Source organism: Oncorhynchus tshawytscha, linkage group LG03 (genome assembly GCF_018296145.1).
Source record: "Oncorhynchus tshawytscha isolate Ot180627B linkage group LG03, Otsh_v2.0, whole genome shotgun sequence".
NCBI classification, from domain to species: domain Eukaryota; kingdom Metazoa; phylum Chordata; class Actinopteri; order Salmoniformes; family Salmonidae; genus Oncorhynchus; species Oncorhynchus tshawytscha.
The window spans coordinates 65,506,883-65,533,288 of record NC_056431.1 but is presented as its reverse complement, the minus strand read 5'-3'; the positions used below and the strand labels follow the sequence as shown (position 1 = coordinate 65,533,288).

Genomic DNA, 26,406 nt, shown 5'->3' with positions numbered 1-26,406 from the left:
TGTCATGTAAATACCATTTTACCATGGAGTTTCTAAGTAAATACCAGTCATCCTTCCTGTAATAGGGTTGTGCTCTATTCAAATTGAAGGCAGTTAATTCAGGAGTTAAACTGAAATTCCAGTTCAATGATTGAAAAAGGGCATCTATTTTTAATGACTTCTCAATAAACTGAAACGGAGAAGCTATTTATGTTTTTCAATTTTAAATTCAAATCAATTCCTGAATTGACTGCCTTCAATTCAAATTGTACCCAACCCTGTTCTGTAAAAGGATTTAATGCAAAAAAGTTTTGTAAATCTGAGTGATTAGAGAAAACAGCATACACGTGAAAGCCCCCAAAACAGGTTTGAGATCCTCTGTATAGCAGAGGTCACAGCTGCCTCCATCATGACTTTGAGACATGAACATACATACACAACACCATATGAAACACCAGTCTGAGTGTTGCATCATATCATTGGCCTTACAAGAATATGAGTATTGACTACATCTCAAATAACACGCTATTCCCACCCAATTTCCACCCAATTCACACTCAATTCCCACTCAATTCCCACCCAATTCCCATCCTATTCCCACCCAATTCCCATCCTATTCCCACCCAATTCCCATCTTATTCCCACCCAATTTCCATCCTATTCCCACCCAATTCCCACTCAATTCCCACTCAATTCCCACTCAATTCCCACCCAATTCCCATCCTATTCCCACCCAATTCCCATCCTATTCCCACCCACCCCATCCTATTCCCATCCAATTCCCACCCTATTCCCACCCAATTCCCATCCTATTCCCACCCAATTCCCATCCTATTCCCACCCAATTCCCACCCTATTCCCATCCTATTCCCAACCTATTCTCACCCTATTCCCACCCAATCCCACCCTATTCCCATCCTATTCCCAACCTATTCTCACCCAATTCCCATCCACCCCCACCCTATTCCCACCCAATTCCCATCCTATTCCCACCCAATTCCCATCCTATTCCCACCCAATTCCCACCCTATTCCCATCCTATTCCCAACCTATTCTCACCCTATTCCCACCCAATTCCAGTAGACGACTCTACCCACTTGTAACCACCTCAACTCTTTCTCACTCACACTCGTAAGTGTGCAGACAGAAAGGCAGACATACTATTAAAACAACATGAAATAAACATAAGCCTATACATCTCAACGTGTGCCACAAAAACACATAACATCCATCAAATCAATAAAGAATATATTTATCCGTCAAAATTCGAGGCTCACATATATTAAAAGAACCTACGCTCACATATATTAAATCGGAACAGCTCAGTGTTCCGAACCAAACTTGACACACACTTCATTAATTGTTATAATAATAAATTATAAATTATTAAGACATCTACACATCCAGAGACCAAATTGATTACACAGTTAGTTCATTGTAAGCTAACATCATAGATATGGACACAAAAGTCTGAGATATCATCCATGAAGCAGCGAAATAACAGGGATGCAAATGAAAGGCTAAAAGTTAGATCTAAATGCTCTCTCAATGTTATATCAACATATCTTCTCTATATGTGTGTAGCTTGGGTATTTACAGCGGTGATCAAAAACGTTATGAAAATACAGTGTATGCTGGCTACTGTTTTATCTTTAAATATGGGTTAATAATTTCATACAAATCTGTGCATTGCTTTTTAAATGCTAGGCCCTGTATGGAGCATGCCAGACCACAAGGGGGTGCTGTGAGAGGACAGTGAGACAAAGACTGCTAAGGGGCAGGATGATGTTGGCGCTGATGCAGGGTCAGATATCCATTCATCACCCTAATACTTAAGTTTAGCATCAAGGCTTCGTGTGACCTGTTCCTAGATATGTCCCTAAGGACAACTTCTACCCAAAGTGTTAGAGATGGCTAAACTTGTAATATGGAGCAGGATTAAGTTGCCCATAGATGCTTAACCAAGGTCAGTGTTGTATTGGGGAGGGTAAGCTGATTTTACATAAGTGCTTACTAGAAACTTCCATCTGCAGCCTGAGTCCCCCAGTGGAGTTGAAGGTATTGTGCGAAAGTCTTCATGGCACAGTATCAAGTTAAGGAATGGTACTTCTTTACAAGAGAGAGAGAGAGAGAGAGAAAGAGAGAGAGAGAGAGCGAGAGACAGAGAGAGAGAGAGAGAAGAGTTTTAGTGATGCAGTGTGCTAGTGTTGTGGGGATCTTCTGTCCCAGTCTACCAAGGTGCTGTTCGCCCTCTCCTCTTCATCTCCCTACAAACAAACAACCACCACACAGGCTCTTAGACAACTATAGATGTGTCTGCATATATAATGTGTGTGTGTGTGTGTGTGTGTGGTCCTCTGCAGCTCAGTTGGCAGAGCATGGCCCAGGATAGTGTGTTTGATTCCCGGGACCAATATGCATATGCACGCATGACTATAAGTTGCTTTGGATAGAAATATCTGCTGTATTTGACATTAGTGTGTGTGTGTGTGTGTGTGTGTGTGTGTGTGTGTGTGTGTGTGTGTGTGTGTGTGTGTGTGTGTGTGTGTGTGTGTGTGTTAGAGTAGCCACTTACCTGCTCTCCCTGCTACACCATCTCATACTGATTAGCAGTAATGATCCTGGAAAGACAGCAGGCCAGCAACATGCCAATCAACTGAGAGAGAGAGAGAGAGAGAGAGAGAGAGACAGAGAGAGACAGAGAGAGAGAGAAGAAAGGGGGGTGATAGATGTGTAGAGACGTGAGATAATTGAACTTTAGATTATAGTGAACCTTAAGACACAGCATTCCTATCATCAGACAACACATTCTCTATCTCACCTGTGAGAAGGCAATTCCAAATGTTACTCCCGCGATGATGGCCATGTTGGTCTCAAGGAAGGAGGTTACCAGTTCATAACAGCCCTAAAACACAAAAAACACAGGGGATGGGTTAGTATGTAACATATGGGGATGGGATAGTGTGTAATACAGGGCACTGGTTAGTGTGTAACACAGTGGACGGGTTAGTGTGTAACACACAGACCTGCTGGTAGACCTTGGTGTGGTTTATGGTGGTGTTGCGGAGGTCCTGAGGGCTGCAGTCAGAGGAGTTGGAGCAGCAGCTCAGGGGAAAACCGTTAGCAGGGTAGTACACACTGCCCAACCAGCTGGTGTAGTTGTTCACCCCACAGCAACGCAGCTGGAGAAACACACATAGACATGATTGAATTTTTGTATTGTTGTGACAATAGTAGTTTTGTTGATGTTGTCGTTGTTGATGTTGTTGTTGGGACTCACGCTGCTTTGGACGTTGTCCACAGCCAGGCTCTTCTCATCCTCAGCATCATAATTCAACACGGCGTCAGTATACGTCCTCAGGAAGGTACCTTTTATCTGTGGATACACACAGCATATGTTTTACTATCCATTAAAAGTCCTATTTTCCCTAACCGTAAACTAATTGAAACCCTAACCCAATAATAGCCTTTGTCCTCGTGTGGACCTGGGAAATGTCCCCAGAAGGGAACATTTTCCTGGTTTTACTATCCTTGTGGGGACTGTTGGGGTACGCACAAGGATAGTAATAAAAGCCCCCCCACACATACAGTCTTGTAGAACTAACCTTGTGTGGACACAAAATTCTGTCCCATTCCAAATCCTATTTTCCCTAACCCCTAAACCTAACTCTTACCCTAACCTTAACCTTAACCCTAACCCCTAAACCTAACCTTAACCCTAAACCTAACTCTAATTCTAACCCTAACCTTAACCCTAAACCAAGTAGAAATAGAATTTGACCTTGTGGGAACTTGGTCAAATTTGGTCAAATATATATATATATAAATATATTTATTTTTGTGGGGACTTCTGGTCCCCACATGTATAGTTAAACACATCCACACACACACACACACACACACACACGTGATGTATCTCTACTGGCAGGTACTCAGCTGAGATGGGTCTAGATGAACTGTGGGTAATGTAGTTAAAATAGAAAAACTGACCTCATGACGAAAAACAAAGCCAGAGATCCCAGCCACCAACTCAGCTAGGAACACCAGGGACAAGAACATTACATACTGCAGAGAGATAAAGCGAAAGAGAGAGAAGGGGGAGAGAGAAGTGGAAATAAAAAATAAATAAGCTACATATACAGAGAGGTTGTGTGTGATGGGGACAGGCTAGTGATGGGGACAGGCTGGTGATGGGGACAGGCTAGTAATGGGGACAGACTAGTGATGGGTACAAGGCTAGTGATGGGGACAGGCTAGTGATGGGGACAGGCTAGTTTTGGTGACAGGCTAGTGATGGGGACAGGCTAGTGATGGGGACAGGCTAGTGATGGGGACAGGCTAGTGATGGGGACAGACTAGTGATGGGGACAGGCTAGTGATGGGACAGGCTAGTGATGGGACAGACTATTGATGGGGACAGGCTAGTGATGGGACAGGCTAGTGATGGGACAGACTATTGATGGGGACAGGCTAGTGATGGGACAGGCTAGTGATGGGGACAGACTATTGATGGGGCAGGCTAGTGATGGGGACAGGCTAGTGATGGGGACAGGCTAGTGATGGGGACAGACAGGCTAGTGATGGGGACAGGCTGTGATGGGACAGGCTGGTGATGTAATGGGGACAGGCTGATGTGATGGGACAGGCTAGTGATGGGGACAGGCTAGTGATGGGGACAGGCTAGTGATGGGTACAAGTCTAGTGATGGGGACAGACTCGTGATGGGGACAGGCTAGTGATGGGACAGGCTAGTGATGATGGGGACAGGCTAGTGATGGGGACAGGCTAGTGATGGGGACAGGCTAGTGATGGGGAAAGGCTAGTGATGGGGAAAGGCTAGTGATGGGACATGCTAGTGATGGGGACAGGCTAGTGATGGAGAGGCTAGGCTAGTGTGATGGGGACAGGCTAGTGATGGGGACAGGCTAGTGATGGGGACAGGCTAGTGATGGGACAGGCTAGTGATGGGGACAGGCTAGTGATGGGGACAGGCTAGTGATGGGGACAGGCTAGTGATGGGACAGGCTAGTGATGGGGACAGGCTAGATGGGGGGACAGGCAAGGCTAGTGATGATGGGACAGGCTAGTGATGGGGACAGGCTAGTGATGGGGACAGGCTGGTGATGGGGACAGGCTAGTAATGGGGACAGGCTAGTGATGGGGACAGGCTAGTGATGGGGACAGGCTAGTGATGGGGACAGGCTAGTGATGGGACAGGCTATTGATGGGGACAGACTATTGATGGGGCAGGCTAGTGATGGGGACAGGCTAGTGACAGGCTAGGGGACAGGCTAGTGATGGGCTAGGACAGGCTAGTGATGGGGACAGGCTAGTGATGGGGACAGACTAGTGATGGGGACAGGCTAGTGATGGGACAGGCTAGTGATGGGGACAGGCTAGTGATGGGGACAGGCTAGTGATGGGACAGGCTGGTGATGGTGACAGGCTAGTGATGGGGAAAGGCTAGTGATGGGACATGCTAGTGATGGGGACAGGCGAGTGATGGAGACAGGCTAGTGATGGGGACAGGCTAGTGATGGGGACAGGCTAGTGATGGGGACAGGCTAGTGATGGGACAGGCTAGTGATGGGGACAGGCTAGTGATGGGGACAGGCTAGTGAGAAGTATGTGTTATATCGATAATTAGCACTGTGTTTCTCTAACGACACTCTATTAATCAGCATTAAACAATTATAGTGAGTGTGTGTGTGTGTGTGTGTGTGTGTGTGTGTGTGTGTGTGTGTGTGTGTGTGTGTGTGTGTGTGTGTGTGTGTGTGTGTGTTTGCCTGTACACTCCTCTTCCTCTCCTCACCAGTTTGAGCATCCATGGGCTCCCCCTGCAGGTGGCGAAGCATCCGAACAGGCCAAAGACGATGATGACAGTCCCAGTGCCGATGAGGACGTACGGAGCGTTGGTGGTGTTCTCAGCTATCAGAGAGATATACGGGCCGATCATAAACTTCCCCCATACTCCCACTGCCAAGAGGATCGCTCCTGTGATCTGGAGAAGAGAAGGAAGGAGAGAGAGAGAGAGGGGAAAGGACAAATAAGGGACATAGATGAGCAAAGGGAGATGATGGTGGGGGAGAAGAGATAGGAGAGAATATGAGAGAGAGAGAGAGAGAGAGAGAGAGAGAGAGATGTTGATATCCAGAGGTACACTATTCAGCCAGCAGAATGCAGTGTTGCTTAGGTCTACCGATGGTGCGGAGTGAACATTAGAGAACACCACCATGTTGCTCAACAATGCAGAGCCCTCTTGCCTCTCTGTAGTATGGGAGAATAAAGTTGCCGTTAGACTCAGATATAAGATCAGTTGAGTGTAATGGATAACAGGTTTAAATGTAAATATGTGATCACTAGATCAACCTTTCAGATTGTCCTCTCTGACCATGGAGTAAACCGTGGTTGTTTCTAAGTGTGAGAACAGAAAGGGGAGGGCAGAGAGAGAGAGAGAGAGAGAGAGAGAGAGAGAAGGGATGGGGAAGAGTTCGAAGGCAAATGGATATGTTGATACTTTCCTGTGGAACATGACACCCCCCCCCCCACCCCACACACACACACACAGAGCGAATCAAAAGGACCCATTGATCCAGAGTGGGCCACTTCCTTCTGTTACACTGCTCTTAGCATTTGTAATGAAGGCCTGTCATAAAGGAGTGTGTTGTGTGAGCCAGCTAAAAGCCCCTGTTCACCAGCTGGGGGGGGCTGCTTTTTTGTGACGGGTACAGTTGAGGGGCCAATCTGTCAAAGACACTCTACTAGCAGAGCCTGGTGCCAAACCATCTTCATCTCCCTCAAAGAGGTCCATCTCTGCTGCCTGGTGCTGCCATACTGCAGGACTGCACACACACGGCATGTAATCAGACCCACATGTACACACACGCACAGCACACAAATACACAAAAACAATGTGACATAGTTTATTGGCAGGTGTATGGGCCCAGTTGTGATCTAAATGAATTACCATTACCTGAATGAGGTGCAGTGCTGGGCCCGGTTTCCTGATACTGATTGAACTTAAGGTTCCGAGTGTTTTAACGATGCATCTTTCCTACAACTGCCGAAGATGTAACATACGTTTCCCAAAACACCACACACAGAGAACGTTTGCTAAAAGGTGCTACCTGGTCAATCCGAAGTCTTCATTGGCATTGCAGCATGTATGGTAATACGGCCTCTGCAGAAGTCAGGGCATTCACACTTCACGGAGCAGCACAGAGCTGTTGTGAAGGAAGTTGTCAAGGAAGTGAGTTTGTGTTTATACAGGACCTCCCACGCCCACCTACCGTCAACCAATCATGTCAATGCAGAGACATAAGGAGCCCTCCACATTGTTCCAAAATTTGGGAGGCGCACGGCAATGCGTCAGTGCTGGGCTGGGCCAAACACGTTTCAAGTTGTATTGGTGGTATGTACAGGATACACACGGTATACACAGTCCAACAAAATGCTTACTTGCACCAGTGGAGGCTGCTGATGGGAGGATGGCTCATAATAATGGCTGGAATGGAGCAAATGGAATGGTATCAAACCCATGGAAACTATGTGTTTCATGTATTTGATACCATTCCACTGATTCCGCTCCAGGCATTACCACGAGCCCGTTCTCCCCAATGAAGATGCCACCAACCTCCTGTGACTTGCAGGTTCCTTCTCGACAATGCAACAACAATAAGAAATAATAAAATATAAGAATACTACAAACATAAAGAAAATGTCACAGTATTTTGGGTTGGAAGAACACTGGGAGAGGAGTCAGAGACAGAGAATGCTTGGCTGACAGGGCCAGAGTTAGACTGTCTCCATGGTAACAGACATTTATCTCTGAGGTGCTGCAGTATCCAAGCAGAGCTCAGCCTGAACATAGAGAAACCCTCCCTCTCCTCCTCCTCTCTTTCTCACTCCAACCTTGTATGAACAGCAGGTGGCAAAGCCCCTCCCCCCCATAAGTCTAGATGCACTTACTGCCGACCAAACCTGGACTGTTCTTTAAGAATTAAAAGACAGGTCTTTAGAGACTGAGGTCCCTGAACTAAATCAATAACATTTCCCTCTTATCTTGGAATATGTTTATAACTTAAGCATTCATAAGTAATGACTCCAGTCCAGTCCAGAGAGCTCAGTCTAGTAATGACTCCAGTCCAGAGAGCTCAGCCTAGTAATGACTCCAGTACAGTCCAGAGAGCTCAGCCTAGTAATGACTCCAGTCCAGAGTGCTCAGTCTAGTAATGACTCCAGTCCAGTCCAGAGTGCTCAGTCTAGTAACGACTCCAGTCCAGTCCAGAGTGCTCAGTCTAGTAAGGACTCCAGTCCAGAGTGCTCAGTCTAGTAATGACTCCAGTCCGGAGTGCTTAGTCTAGTAATGACTCCAGTCCAGTCCAGAGTGCTCAGTCTAGTAATGACTCCAGTCCAGTCCAGAGGGCTCAGTCTAGTAATGAATCCAGTCCAGAGTGCTCAGTCTAGTAATGACTCCAGTCCAGTCCAGAGGTCTCAGTCTAGTAATGACTCCAGCCCAGTCCAGAGAGCTCAGTCTAGTAATGACTCCAGTCCAGTCCAGAGAGCTCAGTCTAGTAATGACTCCAGTCCAGAGTGCTCAGTCTAGTAATGACTCCAGTCCAGTCCAGAGTGCTCAGTCTAGTAATGACTCCAGCCCAGTCCAGAGATCTCAGTAGAGTAATGACTCCAGTCCAGTCCAGAGAGCTCAGTCTAGTAATGACTCCAGTCCAGAGTGCTCAGTCTAGTAATGACTCCAGCCCAGTCCAGAGAGCTCAGTCTAGTAATGACTCCAGTCCAGTCCAGAGAGCTCAGCCTAGTAATGACTCCAGTACAGTCCAGAGAGCTCAGCCTACTAATGACTCCAGTCCAGAGAGCTCAGCCTAGTAATGACTCCAGTCCAGTCCAGAGTGCTCAGTCTAGTAATGACTCCAGTCCAGTCCAGAGAGCTCAGCCTAGTAATGACTCCAGTCCAGAGTGCTCAGTCTAGTAATGACTCCAGTCCAGTCCAGAGTGCTCAGTCTAGTAATGACTCCAGTCCAGTCCAGAGGGCTCAGTCTAGTAATGACTCCAGTCCAGAGTGCTCAGTCTAGTAATGACTCCAGTCCAGTCCAGAGGGCTCAGTCTAGTAATGACTCCAGTCCAGAGTGCTCAGTCTAGTAATGACTCCAGTCCAGTCCAGTCCAGAGTGCTCAGAAGAGTAATGACTCCAGTCCAGAGAGCTCAGTCTAGTAATGACTCCAGTCCAGTGCAAAGGGCTCAGTCTAGTAATGACTCCAGTCCAGAGTGCTCAGTCTAGTAATGGCTCCAGTCCAGTCCAGTCCAGAGGGCTCAGTCTAGTAATGACTCCAGTCCAGAGTGCTCAGTCTAGTAATGACTCCAGCCCAGTCCAGAGAGCTCAGTCTAGTAATGACTCCAGTCCAGAGTGCTCAGTCTAGTAATGACTCCAGTCTAGAGAGCTCAGCCTAGTAATGACTCCAGTCCAGTCCAGAGTGCTCAGTCTAGTAATGACTCCAGTCCAGAGTGCTCAGTCTAGTAATGACTCCAGTCCAGTCCAGAGTGCTCAGTCTAGTAATGACTCCAGTTGAGTCCAGAGGGCTCAGTCTAGTAATGAAGTCCAGTCCAGAGGGCTCAGTCCAGAGGCTCAGTCTATGACTCCAGTCCAGAGTGCTCAGTCTAGTAATGACTCCAGTCCAGAGTGCTCAGTCTAGTAATGACTCCAGCCCAGTCCAGAGATCTCAGTAGAGTAATGACTCCAGTCCAGTCCAGAGAGCTCAGTCTAGTAATGACTCCAGTCCAGTCCAGAGTGCTCAGTCTAGTAATGACTCCAGCCCAGTCCAGAGAGCTCAGTCTAGTAATGACTCCAGTCCAGTCCAGAGTGCTCAGTCTAGTAATGACTCCAGTCCAGAGGGCTCAGTCTAGTAATGACACCAGTCCAGTCCAGAGTGCTCAGAAGAGTAATGACTCCAGTCCAGTCCAGAGAGCTCAGTCTAGTAATGACTCCAGTCCAAAGTGCTCAGTCTAGTAATGACTCCAGCCCAGTCCAGAGATCTCAGTCTAGTAAATGACTCCAGTCCAGTCCAGAGAGCTCAGTCTAGTAATGACTCCAGTCCAAAGTGCTCAGTCTAGTAATGACTCCAGCCCAGTCCAGAGAGCTCAGTCTAGTAATGACTCCAGTCCAGTCCAGAGAGCTCAGTCTAGTAATGACTCCCGTCCAGAGAGCTCAGCCTAGTAATGACTCCAGTACAGTCCAGAGAGCTCAGCCTACTAATGACTCCAGTCCAGAGAGCTCAGCCTAGTAATGACTCCAGTCCAGTCCAGAGTGCTCAGTCTAGTAATGACTCCAGTCCAGTCCAGAGAGCTCAGCCTAGTAATGACTCCAGTCCAGTCCAGAGTGCTCAGTCTAGTAATGACTCCAGTCCAGAGAGCTCAGCCTAGTAATGACTCCAGTCAGTCCAGAGAGCTCAGCCTAGTAATGACTCCAGTCCAGAGAGCTCAGCCTAGTAATGACTCCAGTACAGTCCAGAGTGCTCAGTCTAGTAATGACTCCAGTCCAGTCCAGAGTGCTCAGTCTAGTAATGACTCCAGTCCAGAGTGCTCAGTCTAGTAATGACTCCAGTCCGGAGTGCTCAGTCTAGTAATGACTCCAGTCCAGTCCAGAGTGCTCAGTCTAGTAATGACTCCAGTGCTCAGTCTAGTAATGACTCCAGTCCAGTCCAGAGGGCTCAGTCTAGTAATGAATCCAGTCCAGTCCAGAGTGCTCAGTCTAGTAATGACTCCAGTCCAGTCCAGAGGTCTCAGTCTAGTAATGACTCCAGCCCAGTCCAGAGAGCTCAGTCTAGTAATGACTCCAGTCCAGTCCAGAGAGCTCAGTCTAGTAATGACTCCAGTCCAGAGTGCTCAGTCTAGTAATGACACCAGTCCAGTCCAGAGTGCTCAGTCTAGTAATGACTCCAGCCCAGTCCAGAGATCTCAGAAGAGTAATGACTCCAGTCCAGTCCAGAGAGCTCAGTCTAGTAATGACTCCAGTCCAAAGTGCTCAGTCTAGTAATGACTCCAGCCCAGTCCAGAGAGCTCAGTCTAGTAATGACTCCAGTCCAGAGAGCCAGTCCAGAGAGCTCAGTCTAGTAATGACTCCAGTCCAGAGAGCTCAGCCTAGTAATGACTCCAGTACAGTCCAGAGAGCTCAGTCTAGTAATGACTCCAGTCCAGACAGCCTAGTAATGACTCAGTCCAGAGTGCTCAGTCTAGTAATGACTCCAGTCCAGTCCAGAGTGCTCAGTCTGCTCAGTAAATGACTCCAGTCCAGTCCAGAGTGCTCAGTCTAGTAATGACTCCAGTCCAGAGTGCTCAGTCTAGTAATGACTCCAGTCCAGTCCAGAGGGCTCAGTCTAGTCCAGTCCAGAGGCTCAGTCTAGTAATGACTCCAGTCCAGAGTGCTCAGTCTAGTAATGACTCCAGTCCAGTCCAGTCCAGAGTGACTCCAGAAGAGTAGTCTAGTAATGACTCCAGTCCAGAGGGCTCAGTCTAGTAATGACTCCAGTCCAGTCCAGTGCTCAGTCTAGTAATGACTCCAGTCCAGAGTGCTCAGTCTAGTAATGACTCCAGCCCAGTCCAGAGAGCTCAGTCTAGTAATGACTCCAGTCCAGAGTGCTCAGTCTAGTAATGACTCCAGTCTAGAGAGCTCAGCCTAGTAATGACTCCAGTCCAGAGTGCTCAGTCTAGTAATGACTCCAGTCCAGTCCAGAGTGCTCAGTCTAGTAATGACTCCAGTCCGGAGTGCTCAGTCTAGTAATGACTCCAGTTGAGTCCAGAGGGCTCAGTCTAGTAATGAATCCAGTCCAGAGGGCTCAGTCTAGTAATGACTCCAGTCCAGAGTGCTCAGTCTAGTAATGACTCCAGTCCAGAGTGCTCAGTCTAGTAATGACTCCAGTCCAGAGTGCTCAGTCTAGTAATGACTCCAGTCCAGTCCAGAGTGCTCAGTCTCTCAGTCCAGTCCAGAGTGCTCAGTCTAGTAATGACTCCAGTTGAGTCCAGAGGGCTCAGTCTAGTAATGACTCCAGTCCAGAGGCTCAGTCTAGTAATGACTCCAGTCCAGAGTGCTCAGTCTAGTAATGACTCCAGTCCAGAGTGCTCAGTCTAGTAATGACTCCAGTCCAGTCCAGAGTGCTCAGTAGAGTAATGACTCCAGTCCAGTCCAGAGTGCTCAGTCTAGTAATGACTCCAGTCCAGTCCAGAGTGCTCAGAAGAGTAATGACTCCAGTCCAGTCCAGAGAGCTCAGTCTAGTAATGACTCCAGTCCAGTGCAAAGGGCTCAGTCTAGTAATGACTCCAGTCCAGAGTGCTCAGTCTAGTAATGGCTCCAGTCCAGTCCAGAGGGCTCAGTCTAGTAATGACTCCAGTCCAGAGTGCTCAGTCTAGTAATGACTCCAGCCCAGTCCAGAGAGCTCAGTCTAGTAATGACTCCAGTCCAGAGTGCTCAGTCTAGTAATGACTCCAGTCCAGTCCAGAGATCTCAGTAGAGTAATGACTCCAGTCCAGTCCAGAGAGCTCAGTCTAGTAATGACTCCAGTCCAGTCCAGAGTGCTCAGTCTAGTAATGACTCCAGCCCAGTCCAGAGAGCTCAGTCTAGTAATAACTCCAGTCCAGAGGGCTCAGTCTAGTAATGACTCCAGTCCAGAGAGCTCAGCCTAGTAATGACTCCAGTCCAGTCCAGAGTACTCAGTCTAGTAATGACTCCAGTCCAGAGAGCTCAGTCTAGTAATGACTCCAGTCCAGAGTGCTCAGTCTAGTAATGACTCCAGTCCAGAGAGCTCAGTCTAGTAATGACTCCAGTCCAGTCCAGAGTGCTTAGTCTAGTAATGACTCCAGTCCAGTCCAGAGTGCTCAGTCTAGTAATGACTCCAGTCCGGAGTGCTCAGTCTAGTAATGACTCCAGTCCAGTCCAGAGTGCTCAGTCTAGTAATGACTCCAGTCCAGAGAGCTCAGTCTAGTAATGACTCCAGTCCAGAGACTCCAGCTCAGTCTAGTAATGACTCCAGTCCAGAGTCTAGTAATGACTCAGTCTAGAGTGCTCAGTCTATGACTCCAGTCCAGAGCTCAGTCTAGTAATGACTCCAGTCCAGTCCAGAGTGCTCAGTCTAGTAATGACTCCAGTCCAGTCCAGAGAGCTCAGTCTAGTAATGACTCCAGTCCAGAGTGCTCAGTCTAGTAATGACTCCAGTCTAGAGAGCTCAGCCTAGTAATGACTCCAGTCCAGTCCAGAGTGCTCAGTCTAGTAATGACTCCAGTCCAGTCCAGAGTGCTCAGTCTAGTAATGACTCCAGTCCGGAGTGCTCAGTCTAGTAATGACTCCAGTCCAGTCCAGAGTGCTCAGTCTAGTAATGACTCCAGTTGAGTCCAGAGGGCTCAGTCTAGTAATGAATCCAGTCCACAGGGCTCAGTCTAGTAATGACTCCAGTCCAGAGTGCTCAGTCTAGTAATGACTCCAGTCCAGAGTGCTCAGTCTAGTAATGACTCCAGTCGAGTCCAGAGGGCTCAGTCTAGTAATGAATCCAGTCCAGTCCAGAGTGCTCAGTCTAGTAATGACTCCAGTTGAGTCCAGAGGGCTCAGTCTAGTAATGAATCCAGTCCACAGGGCTCAGTCTAGTAATGACTCCAGTCCAGAGTGCTCAGTCTAGTAATGACTCCAGTCCAGTCCAGAGTGCTCAGTCTAGTAATGACTCCAGTCGAGTCCAGAGGGCTCAGTCTAGTAATGAATCCAGTCCAGAGTGCTCAGTCTAGTAATGACTCCAGTCCAGTCCAGAGAGCTCAGTCTAGTAATGACTCCAGTCCAGAGTGCTCAGTCTAGTAATGACTCCAGTCCAGTCCAGAGTGCTCAGTCTAGTAATGACTCCAGTCCAGTCCAGAGTGCTCAGTCTAGTAATGACTCCAGTCCGGAGTGTTCAGTCTAGTAATGACTCCAGTCCAGTCCAGAGTGCTCAGTCTAGTAATGACTCCAGTTGAGTCCAGAGGGCTCAGTCTAGTAATGAATCCAGTCCACAGGGCTCAGTCTAGTAATGACTCCAGTCCAGAGTGCTCAGTCTAGTAATGACTCCAGTCCAGTCCAGAGTGCTCAGTCTAGTAATGACTCCAGCCCAGTCCAGAGATCTCAGTAGAGTAACGACTCCAGTCCAGTCCAGAGAGCTCAGTCTAGTAATGACTCCAGTCCAGTCCAGAGTGCTCAGTCTAGTAATGACTCCAGCCCAGTCCAGAGAGCTCAGTCTAGTAATGACTCCAGCCCAGTCCAGAGAGCTCAGTCTAGTAATGACTCCAGTCCAGTCCAGAAAGCTCAGTCTAGTAATGACTCCAGTCCAGAGAGCTCAGCCTTGTTATGACTCCAGTACAGTCCAGAGAGCTCAGCCTAGTAATGACTCCAGTCCAGAGAGCTCAGCCTAGTAATGACTCCAGTCCAGTCCAGAGTGCTCAGTCTAGTAATGACTCCAGTCCAGTCCAGAGTGCTCAGTCTAGTAATGACTCCAGTCCAGTCCAGAGGGCTCAGTCTAGTAATGACTCCAGTCCAGAGTGCTCAGTCTAGTAATGACTCCAGTCCAGTCCAGAGTGCTCAGTCTAGTAATGACTCCAGCCCAGTCCAGAGAGCTCAGTCTAGTAATGACTCCAGTCCAGTCCAGAGGGCTCAGTCTAGTAATGACTCCAGTCCAGAGAGCTCAGCCTAGTAATGACTCCAGTCCAGTCCAGAGTGCTCAGTCTAGTAATGACTCCAGTCCAGAGTGCTCAGTCTAGTAATGACTCCAGTCCAGTCCAGAGTGCTCAGTCTAGTAATGACTCCAGTCCGGTCCAGAGTGCTCAGTCTAGTAATGACTCCAGTCCAGAGTGCTCAGTCTAGTAATGACTCCAGTCTGGAGTGCTCAGTCTAGTAATGACTCCAGTCCAGTCCAGAGTGCTCAGTCTAGTAATGACTCCAGTCGAGTCCAGAGGGCTCAGTCTAGTAATGAATCCAGTCCAGAGTGCTCAGTCTAGTAATGACTCCAGTCCAGTCCAGAGGGCTCTGTCTAGTAATGACTCCAGTCCAGAGTGCTCAGTCTAGTAATGACTCCAGTCCAGTCCAGAGTGCTCAGTAGAGTAATGACTCCAGTCCAGTACAGAGTGCTCAGTCTAGTAATGACTCCAGTCCAGTCCAGAGTGCTCAGTCTAGTAATGACTCCAGTCCAGTCCAGAGAGCTCAGTCTAGTAATGACTCCAGTCCAGTCCAGAGTGCTCAGTCTAGTAATGACTCCAGTCCAGTCCAGAGGGCTCAGTCTAGTAATGACTCCAGTCCAGAGTGCTCTCCAGTCTAGAGTGCTCAGTCTGTAATGACTCCAGTCCAGTCCAGAGTGCTCAGTCTAGTAAATGACTCCAGTCCAGTCCAGAGAGCTCAGTCTAGTAATGACTCCAGTCCAGTCCAGAGTGCTCAGTCTAGTAATGACTCCAGTCCCAGTCCAGAGAGCTCAGTCTAGTAATGACTCCAGTCCAGTCCAGAGAGCTCAGTCTAGTAATGACTCCAGTCCAGTCCAGAGGGCTCAGTCTAGTAATGACTCCAGTCCAGTCCAGAGTGCTCAATCTAGTAATGACTCCAGTCCAGAGTGCTCAGTCTAGTAATGACTCCAGTCCAGAGAGCTCAGTCTAGTAATGACTCCAGTCCAGTCCAGAGTGCTCAGTCTAGTAATGACTCCAGTCCAGAGTGCTCAGTCTCGTAATGACTCCAGTCCAGAGTGCTCAGCCTAGTAATGACTCCAGTCCAGAGAGCTCAGTCTAGTAATGACTCCAGTCCAGTCCAGAGAGCTCAGCCTAGTAATGACTCCAGTCCAGTCCGGAGGGTTCTGTATGGAAATGCGTTGAAACTAACACGAACACTGCATTAATGATTCAATATCAGATGTCCCTCTGTACTGTAGCTGGTATTACATACTGTACAGTATTTTTCCAATCCATCACTGTTAGAGGCCTTGCTGTTCTCTGTGTGTAGGGAACTTAACAGATAATCAATTAGGCAAATCTCCTGGCCTGTGTGTGGGCTGGTACAAATGGCCATGCAGAAGAGCCTGAACTGTCTGGCATCATTATAAGAACACTGCCTAGATAATGGTTCATTCCTCAAACCAATTATTGCTGATATTCACCTAATATCTTATTTACCAAGAAAAACGTGGGTATTTCTATAAACAGAAAAAAATGTAGTTAGCAGATTATCATTCATTGCCATATTACCAAGGGATTTTGAAGTAAACTTTTTTCTGGAAAAGCTTTTAGAAATTTCTGATGAATTATAATAGCATGTACGTACACACACACACACACACACACACACACACACACACACACACACACACACACACACACACACACACACACACACACACACACACACACACACACACACACACACACACACACACACACACACACACACACACACATTCTACAGTTATGCCTACACATTGAGATTTCCTTACCCACACACAGTCATGTGTTCATGGCAGCGTTTCTGTGGTGAGGTGACAACAGGACGTTGTATGTGTGCCCTTCTCCAAGGGCCCTGAGAGGTGAGTTCTGCAGTGTTGCGTTTGCAGACATACTTTTAAATTGTGTTTTTTATTTCAATGTCTATCAATCTATATTTCCATCTATCTATCTACAGTGCCTTCAGAAAGTATTCATTCCCTTGATTTATTCCACATTCAAAATTAATTAAATATACTTTTTTTCTCACCCATCTACACACAATACTCCAGTGTTTCCCAACTCCAGTCCTCCAGTACCACCAACAGCACACATTTTTGTTGTAGCCCCAGACAAGCACACCTGATTCAACTTGTCAACATATCATCAAGCCCTAAATGAGTTGAATAAGGTTTTTTAGTCCAAGGCTACAACAAAAATGTGTTCTGTTGGGAATACTCCAGGACCAGAGTTGGGAAACACTGCAATATCCCATAATGACAAAGTGTAAACATGTTTTTAGAAGTGTTTGAACATTTTTTGAAAATGAAATACAGAAATATCTTGTTTACATAAGTATTCAAACCCCTGAGTCAATATATGCAGTGGTGGAAAAAATACCCAATTGTAATTTTTGAGTAAAGGTAAAGATACAGTAATAGAAAATGACTCAAGTAAAAGTGAAAGTCACCAAGTAAAATTCTACTTGAGTAAAAGTCTAAAAGTATTTGGTTTTAAATATACTTAAGTATCAAAAATAATTGTAATTGCTAAAATATACTTAAGTATCAAAAGTACAAGTATAAATCATTTCAAATTACTTATATTAAGCAAACCATACAGCATCCTTTTATTTTGATTTTGTTATTTACGGATAGCCAAGGGCACGCTCCAACACTTATAGACATCATTTAGAAACGAAGCATGTGTTTAGTGTGTCCACCAGATCAGAGGCAGTAGGGATGACCAAGGATGTTCTCTTGATAAGACCATTTTCCTGTCCTGCTAAGCATTCAGAATGTAATGAGTACTTTTGGGTGTCAGGGAAAATGTATGGAGTAATAAGTACAGCATTTTCTTTAGGAATGTAGTGAATTAAAATTAAAACTGGCAAAAAAATATAAATTGTAAAGTACAGATAACCCAAACGACTTAAGTAGTATTTTCAAGTATTTTTACTTAAATACTTTACACCACTGAATACATATTAGAATCACCTTTGGCAGCAAATACAGCTGCGAGGCTTTCTGGGTAATTAAGAGTTTTCCACACCTGCATTGTACAATATTTGCCAATTATATTTTTCAAAATTCTTCAAGCGCTGTCAAATTGGTTGTTGATCATTGCTTGACAACCATTTTCAAGTCTTTTGCCATAGATTTTTAAGCATATTGAAGTCAAAACTGTAACTCGGCTGCTCAGGAACATTCACTGTCTGATTGGTAAGCAACTACAGTGTAGATTTGGCCTTGTGTTTTCGGTTATTGTCCTTGTTACGACTTCCGCCGGCTCCTCTCCTTGTTCGGCGGTCGACGTCACCGGCTTTCTAGCCATCGCCGCTCCATTTTTCATATTTCCATTTGTTTTGTCTTGTTCCATACACACCTGGTTTTCATTCCCAAATCACACTGCATGTATTTACTCCTCTGTTCCCCCTCATGTCTTTGTGTGATACTGTTTGTGTTACGTGTTATTTTCTGACGCGCCAGACAGGTGTTCTGTTACTCCGTGTTGTTCGCAAAGCATTTTTATTTGTTAAACATAAGTTTTGTGACTGTTTGCGCGTTCTTTTACGTTTGCCAATTGGCTGGAGGTTTTGACGCAGTTGCGTCCGTCTGTTGGTTTCTTCTGCCTCAATAAAGACTTGACTGACTTGACTTCGCTACCAGTACGCACACCATTGACAGTCCTAATGAAAGGTGAATTTACAGTTGAAGTCGGAAGTTTACATACACCTTAGCCAAATACATTTAAACTCAGTTTTTCACAATTCCTGACATTTAATCCAAGTAAAAATTCCCTGTCTTAGGATCACCATTTTAGTTTAAGAATGTGAAATGTCAAAATAATAGTAGAGAGAATTATTTATTTCAGCTTTCATTTATTTCATCACATTCCCAGTGGGTCAGAAGTTTACATACACTCAATTAGTATTTGGTAGCATTGCTGTTAAATTGTTTAACTTGGGACAAACATTTTGGGTAGCCTTCCACAAGCTTCCCACAATAAGTTGGGTGAAATTTGGCCCATTCCTCCTGACAGAGCTGGTGTAACTGAGTCAGGTTTGTTGGCCTCCTTGCGGGCACACACTTTTTCAGTTCTGCCCACAAATTGTCTATGGGTTTGAGGTCAAGGTTTTGTGGTGGCCACTCCAATACATTTTGGCACAACTTTGGAATTATGCTTGGGTTCATTGTCCATTTGGAAGAACCCATTTGCGACCAAGCTTTAACTTCTTGACTGATGTCTGGAGATTTTGCTTCAATATATCCACATAATTTTCCCGCCTCATGATGCTATTCTATTTTGAGAAGTGCTCCAGTCCCTCCTGCAGCAAAGCACCCCCACAACATGATGCTGCCACCCACACAACATGATGCTGCCACCCCCGTGCTTCACGGTTGGGATGGTGTTCTTCGGCTTGCAAGCCTCCCCATTTTTCCTCCAAACATAATGATGGTCATTATGGCCGAGCAGTTCTATTTTTGTTTCATCAGACCAGAGAACATTTCTCCAAAAATTATGATATTTGTCCACATGTGCAGTTGTAAACCGTAGTCTGGCTTTTTTATGGCGGTTTTGGAGCAGTGGCTTCTTCCTTGATGAGCGGTATAGGACTTGTTATACTGTGGATATAGATACTTTTGTACCTGTTTCCTCCAGCATCTTCACAATGTCCTTTGCTGTTGTTCTGGGATTGATTTGCATTTTTCGCAGCAAAGTAAGTTCATCTCTAGGAGACAGAACGCGTCTCCTTCCTGAGCGGTATGACGGCTGTGTGGTTCCTTGGTGTTTATACTTGCGTACTATTGTTTGTACAGATGAACGTGGTACGTTCAGGCATTTGGAAATTGCTGCCAAGGATGTACCAGACTTGTGGAGGTCTACAATTTTTTCTGATTGCTTTTGATTTTCCCATGATGTCAAGCAAAGAGGCACTGAGTTTGAAGTTAGGCCTTGAAATACATCCACAGGTACACCTCCAATTGACTCAAATTATTTAAATTCGCCTATCAGAAGCTTCTAAAGCCATGACATAATTTTCTGGAGTTTTCCAAGCTGTTTAAAGGCACAGTCAACTTAGTGTATGTAAACTTCTAATCCACTGGAATTGTGATACAGTGAATTATAAGTGAAATAATCTAGTCTGTAAAACAATAGTCTGTAAAACAATTGTTGGAAAAATTACTTGTGTCATGCACAAAGTAGATGTCCTTAACCGACTTGCCAAAACTATAGTTTGTGAACAAGAAATGTGTGGAGTGGTTGAAAAACGAGTTTTAATGACTCCAACCTAAGTGTATGTAAACTTCCGACTTCAACTGTATCTCCCAGCATCTTGTGGAAAGCAGGCCGAACCAGGTTCTTCTAGGATTTTGCCTGTGCTTAGTTCCATTCCGTTTATTTTTTATGCTGAAAAGATCCCCAGTCCATAACGATTACAAGCATTACCATAACATGATGCAACCACTACTGTGCTTGAAAACCTGGAGAATGGTACTCAGTAATCTGTTGTATTGGATTTTCCCCAAACATAACACTTTGTATTCAGGAAAAAAATGTAATTGCTTTGCCACATTTTTCGCAGTATTACTTTAGTGCCTTGTTGCAAACAGGTATTCTGCACAGGCTTCCTTCTTTTCACTCTATCAATTAGGTTAGTATTGTGGAGTAACTCAAATGTTGTTGATCCAACCTCAGTTTTGTCCTATCACAGCCATTAAGCTCTAACTGTTTGAAAGACACACATGGACTGAGCGGTTTCCTTCCTCTCCGGCAACTGAGTTAGGAAGGATGCCTGTATCTTTGTAGTGACTGGGTGTATTGATACACCATCCAAAGTGTAATTAATAACTTAACCATGCTCAAATGGATATTCAATGCCTGCTTTTTTATTTTTACCCATCTACCAATAGGTGCCCTTCTTTGCAAGGCATTGAAAAATCTCCCTGGTCTTTGTGGTTGAGTCTGTGTTTGAAATTCACTGCTCCACTGATGGAGCTTACAGATAATTCATTGTATGTGTTGTGTACAGAGATGAAGTAGTCATTAAAAAATCACTTTAAACACTATTATTGCACACAGAGTGCAACTTGTTAAGCAAATTTTGACTCCTGAACTTATTTAGGCTTGCCATAACAAAGGGGTTGAATACTTATTGACTCAAGATTTTTTATTAATTTGTAAAAGTGTCTAAAAACATAATTCCACTTTGACATTATGGGGAATTATGTGTAGGCCAGAGACAAAAAAAAATCTCAATTTAAACCCTTTTAAATTCAGACTGTAACACAACAAAATGTGGAAAAAGTCAAAGGGTGTGAATACTTTCTGAAAGCACAGTCTAGCCTTGTCTTTATATTATAAACATCCTTCCATCTATTGTATCGATATTCAGGCCAGAAGCTAGATTAGATTGTGGGTTTGTCTGCTTACAATATAACTGATGTCATCTGTTTAAATCAAAACCCAGGGTCAGGTAGGAGGAAGTGATGATGTTGCTATTGTGACGCATCGACCGATGTAGAAGGTTGCCCTTAGTCCCAGATCTAGGATCAGATTACACTAACAATCGGAACCATAACCTAGGACGATGAAGAAAACATTGGATTCTGTATCAGTGGCAACAAGGCAATATCTAACTAATAAAGTCCAATGCAATCTGAGAGATTACACAGAAACCAGCAGCCATGACAACACTGACAAAACCAGTCCCCAATACAATAGGACCCAAAACGGATGACCCCTTTCCCACCAGTCCCTAAAAGAGAAATCATGAGTTCTATTTTTAACAGGAACATTAAAACATGTCAGTGTCTCACATACCTCACCGGCATAGGCACCACTTCAAACCACACCGTGTGAACTGGAGTCTGAACCACTCGCCGGAAGACATTAGCGGTCATGACAAGCTGACGACAGTGAAACTCAGGAGCGAAACTATCTGAAGAATTTCAAACGACCACCCCTCTGACAGCCCATCCCTAGTTCCCCTGACCCCCCGGAAATGAGACGAGCTGTTGCCCTGCCCCTGTGCTGAGACCACTGATCCAGTCGGCTGCTCCTTCCTGCTGGGGAGATGTGATCATATGCAGACTAGGGTGTGGAGGCGTTAAGGCTGCTTTGACTGACCGGACTAAATATAAATGTTAGTATCTATGACAGGCACTAAATGCTTGCTGAGAGAGACATGTACAGCCTCTGATTTTCTTGTCTCACATGTAAATGCTGATCCGAGGCCAGATTTCAGTTATACTGTATGTCCTTGGGGGTTCAGGTTAGGACTGGGGACAGGGTCAACTGATCCCAGACCTGAAGGTCTAAGAGGAGCACTGGGAGAAAAGGGTCCATATCAGGGGATATCTTTACATGAAACGTTTTTGATATTCTAGAGAATACAAACCATTTCCAATACATATTTAGAGTTTTGTGGATATGCACCATCTCTTTTAGACATATATGACATTAGGATTACTCCAAATATCACACATGGCATATGGACTCATTCAATATCCTGAGATATGTGACATCCTATTTTCGCTCTTCATGTTGACAAATACTGACTGTATAAATCACATATCTGTGTTTCCAAGATATTAAGCTATATTGATTCCAGATATGCTTCTCATGGCTGAGGTCCATATCCGGATGTTGATATGCTTTTTTATCTGCTGAAAATAAGGACAATTTCTGATGCATTTCTGAGTTTTCAGCACATGCTCAATAATTTGGCAAATATAAAATCCATATTTTTCTTTCATGCATTCCCTCCGGATATCATACAGGGTATTGCCTTGACTCATTAGATATCCTGGGATAGGCCTATCTGGACATCTTATTTGTTTGATATGTTGACAAATACTGACAGAAGGCATACATAGTATATGTTCTCAGCACATAATGCATATGCTCTTGACTGAGGTCCATATATCAGGATCTTGATATGCTTTTTGATATGCAAATTGACAATCTCTGATGCTTATTTGAGTTTTGAGGACATGCTCAATAATTTGACAAATATTAAATCCATATCATTCTTTCAGACACTAGCTATAATTTTTGTATTCCAATCTGCATAGAGGCGCACGCAAACCGCAAAATAAAAACACTGTAACTGGTAGCCTAGCAAGAAGAATCCGGTATTTTCTGCTGTGGAGTTCCAGCTGTCATTTTTTAAAAATTTGGGCGCCATAAATGAGTGTGTAAATAGTATGTGGTCGAATGGACAACTGGAGAAACAAAGTGAGAAGCTCTTCAGAAGTTAACGCCAAAGAGTAACAAATTTGAGCTATTTTATTTATCTTGGTAACTAGAATCAAGAATGTTAGCTAATTTGGCCAGCAGCCATTAGGGTTAGCTAGCTAACGTTAGCTAGTTCGCTAGGCTTGATGGGGGGTAAAAGCTAACTGGCAGCCTAGCTAGCTAACAAATAACGAAATTGCCTTCCCTTCAGGGAAACATATTTGTACCCAATATCAAACCTCAAGGTGACAGCTAACGTTTTAAAACAATATTTAGGAATATTTTGTATTACTGATTAATATAAGCTATTCAAGCAAACGCATTTAATTAGCTAGATAACTTTAGCTTGTTTCAGTTCGTTTTGTTATGAATGAAGCAGGTATAGTAGCTAACTTGTGGTATGGTTATGTGAAATGACAATATTTTCTTGCAATATTGATTTTATGCATTGGCAGTTTGGAGTGGATCACAACCCAACACCACAGTGCCGGTTTACACTGCGCGGGACCGCTTTTGACCATGTCGCATCCATGTCCATAACAAACAGGGCAGGGTATTGAGGTTGTACACGTTTTATTTTCTGTCAAATAAATACAATTCATTTTTTTGCAAAGGTTGGTCTACGTTTGCTTCTTTACAGAACATTTTTGTGATTGGAGCTCTGGATTTGATTGCAGTTGTTAAAACATAAATAGCAGAGATGTGCTTTGGAAATAGCAACTTGGATTAAATATGATGATGTCCTCTCCGTGCCCTGTAGCCTACTATTGAATATTGTGTAAATGCATGCTCAGATATGTCACCTTCATGTGAAGAAGCACAATGATTTTCGGCGCCTGAACAGGTCAAATAATTTGGGCGCTGGACATGGATCATGAGTCGGATTTAGCTCATTTTTGATCAGATACACGAGGATGAATTACATATAATGTACGGATATCTATTGAGAACGTGGGGTAATGTGGATTCGTTCATGCCTACGTATAAAGGCTTAGATATGTCAAATATTCTACAAATATGCAAACGGGTGCATGCGCATCAGGTGCATGTCTTGAATTTATCTCATGGCACTCCCGATATCTCCCTGGACTCATGGTTGAAGGGAGATGTCTGATATCAGGATTGGATGCATGTAGAAACTCCCCTTAATGGAGAATACCCTAGCTCCGTATATGAAATTAAGGAGACGCGTATCTGGAGCATGTCTACTCCTTATATCGAATGAAATGTCAGGTGTCCAGAAACAGATAAAGACATCCCCTGATATTGACCCCTTTCGCCCAGTGGAGCATACCTCCATCCTTGTCTGACAAAGATATCTCAGGATAAGAGCTGCAAATACACCAGATGAGTTTGTTTACCTTAGGATAGCCTATAGAGGGATTGCTTATGTTTTCCTTAGTTCCCCATCTGACTTGATGCCCATGCATCTGTAGGCTACTGTTTGTCATTTAGCCTAATAATATACAGAGGAGTTGGCTAAAGAAACACATGCTATGGTATGACAATGATAGAGAAGTCTCAGGAGACATATAACAACAGTACAGAGCTTGTATAAGAGTGAGTCAGTCAAGACAAACAATTTATCAGGATGCAGACAAATCATTTGAAATGCGCTGTTTACAAAACATCAGGTGCACATCCATCTCGGGATTTTATAGTGCGACCTGTGGTCGAACGCTAAATCAATGACAAAACAATTGACTGCAACCTATGCATGCTGTAGACTCGACATTGACGAGTGCACTTTCATGCTGCTTCGCACCAAACGATGGACCGACAGAAACCGTTACATGATAACCTCGACTGCTAACCTCTACCCGTCTCTGACTACAAGCTGCTGCGCTCTATATAGCCTAAGCATGAGCATGGCATGTAATTGCGGTCAGTGATAACTTCGAAATACAGAGCAACATATCGAGACTTCCTCACGCTGGAGTAAGTGACAATTTACGAAATAAGCCAAACGTTACAGCAGAGGATGTCGCATTTCTCCAAGCATGTGGGCTTGTTGTAAACATGACCCTGATAAGAAGTCATTATCACAAAGGCACAGATTAATACAAAGGCACAGATGAATCTGTACCACTAAGGCAGAGGTTGTCTACAAGAAGACATATTAAAAAAACATAAGTACACCCTGGAATTAACTGAATTCCTCGAATTAACGGAATTCATCAAACACATGGAAAAAATAACGGTACTTACGGGTAGCCTACAGCTCTGCATCTACAACGACGGAAACGATCTCCCCAAGGCTTTTATTGGGGCAAGGATAAAACAAGGGTAACGTTAACTTACCCAAAACACGAAGGAGTAAACGATGAGGAGGGTTTTGAGAAAGGTTATCACTGGTTTGGTCTCCATTCTGCCCAATGCCCATACAACAGTAAACTGAAAGGACTGTTTCTGCAAGCGTTGCGCTACCACGACTCTCCGCTGGAGGTCTTTCGGCTGCTGCACCACAGACATTCACAGCGCAGCCGCCAATATATTTTTGCTCCATAAGTAGAATTTGATTGCCCCCCTAACCACTGATACAGGCTCAGAAATTATTTATCGGGAATATTAGGAACGATTTGTTTTGATAATCTGTTCCTAGACCTGGTCTGTGGTTAGGAACAAATACCCGAGAAAATAACACAGCTCGATTATCCCCTCTGGCGGACCTTTCAAGCAGGTGGGTTTCCAAGGGCAGTAGTATAGAGTTTGAATAAAATGTTTTGTATAACTAACCCAAGATAGACCACAGCCTGTTGTTTACAATGAGTGCAAATTAATCATAGTGGGCAGAACAAAAAGGAGGTGGGCCGAACCAAGAACGAGATAGCAAGATCCTATTGGCGCGTTCTACTATATATTTGCATATTTACGTTAAGTAACGCCTGCTCGGTGAAGTGCACAGACGCAATAACTAATGCCCTTGAACTCCTTCTAAATAACGCTTCCCCCCCCCCCCTTTTTTTTTCCTTTGGCAAAGGGTCAAGTCTAAAAAAATCGTACATTCTATTCGGAACAGTTTATAGTCTTGGGAACAGAAAACTATTGAGATCAAATGTTTCATCATAGAGAAAATTAGCAGAATTTCGGCCAAAATACATCTCGTGCTCGCGATCTTCTCAAATTCACACTTTGTTTGTTATATTATCATCATCTTGAGGATTCAGGAATGTATCATGTGTTGGATAGAAGCCAAATGATTGTTCTGTTTGGTGCCATTGCACTGGAATACATGCAAATTAAACAGGATAAGAGTACTACAAGAACTGCCTTACCGAAGTAGAGTACAGGGTCCCTAACGTAAACTGGATCTCTTCCCTCCATTGTAAAAGCCTATAAGACCCCATGCTGCCCTACATTATCTAGCTATTGTTGGTAAAGTGGGACAACAACAAAAATGACTGAATTACAAAATGTAAACAAAATATTGGCAACTTTTTATTTTATTTTGATGCACTAGTACATAGTATGCACATTTACAACCCAATTTAG

General features: G+C 44.7%; 1 protein-coding gene across 4 annotated transcripts; it reads right to left on the bottom strand.

The window, feature by feature from the left end:
* Positions 1 to 1,011: 1,011 nt before the first annotated feature.
* LOC112224569 (tetraspanin-7) lies at positions 1,012 to 25,363 on the bottom strand. 4 transcript variants are annotated; one of them, XM_024388205.2, is made up of 8 exons: positions 25,216 to 25,363; positions 5,792 to 5,980; positions 3,970 to 4,044; positions 3,260 to 3,355; positions 3,006 to 3,161; positions 2,801 to 2,884; positions 2,555 to 2,635; positions 1,012 to 2,246 (listed from the first exon to the last, which is right to left on the bottom strand). In XM_024388205.2, exons 1-7 carry the CDS (start codon positions 25,279 to 25,281, stop codon positions 2,567 to 2,569), a joined length of 735 nt encoding a protein of 244 aa, XP_024243973.2. In that variant the 5' UTR covers positions 25,282 to 25,363; the 3' UTR covers positions 1,012 to 2,246; positions 2,555 to 2,566. The 4 variants fall into 4 exon arrangements, with proteins under 4 accessions (XP_024243973.2, XP_042175773.1, XP_042175774.1 ...); XM_042319839.1 differs by having other exon boundaries at positions 1,012 to 2,088; XM_042319840.1 differs by lacking the exon at positions 25,216 to 25,363 and adding an exon at positions 21,499 to 21,646.
* Positions 25,364 to 26,406: the final 1,043 nt, after the last annotated feature.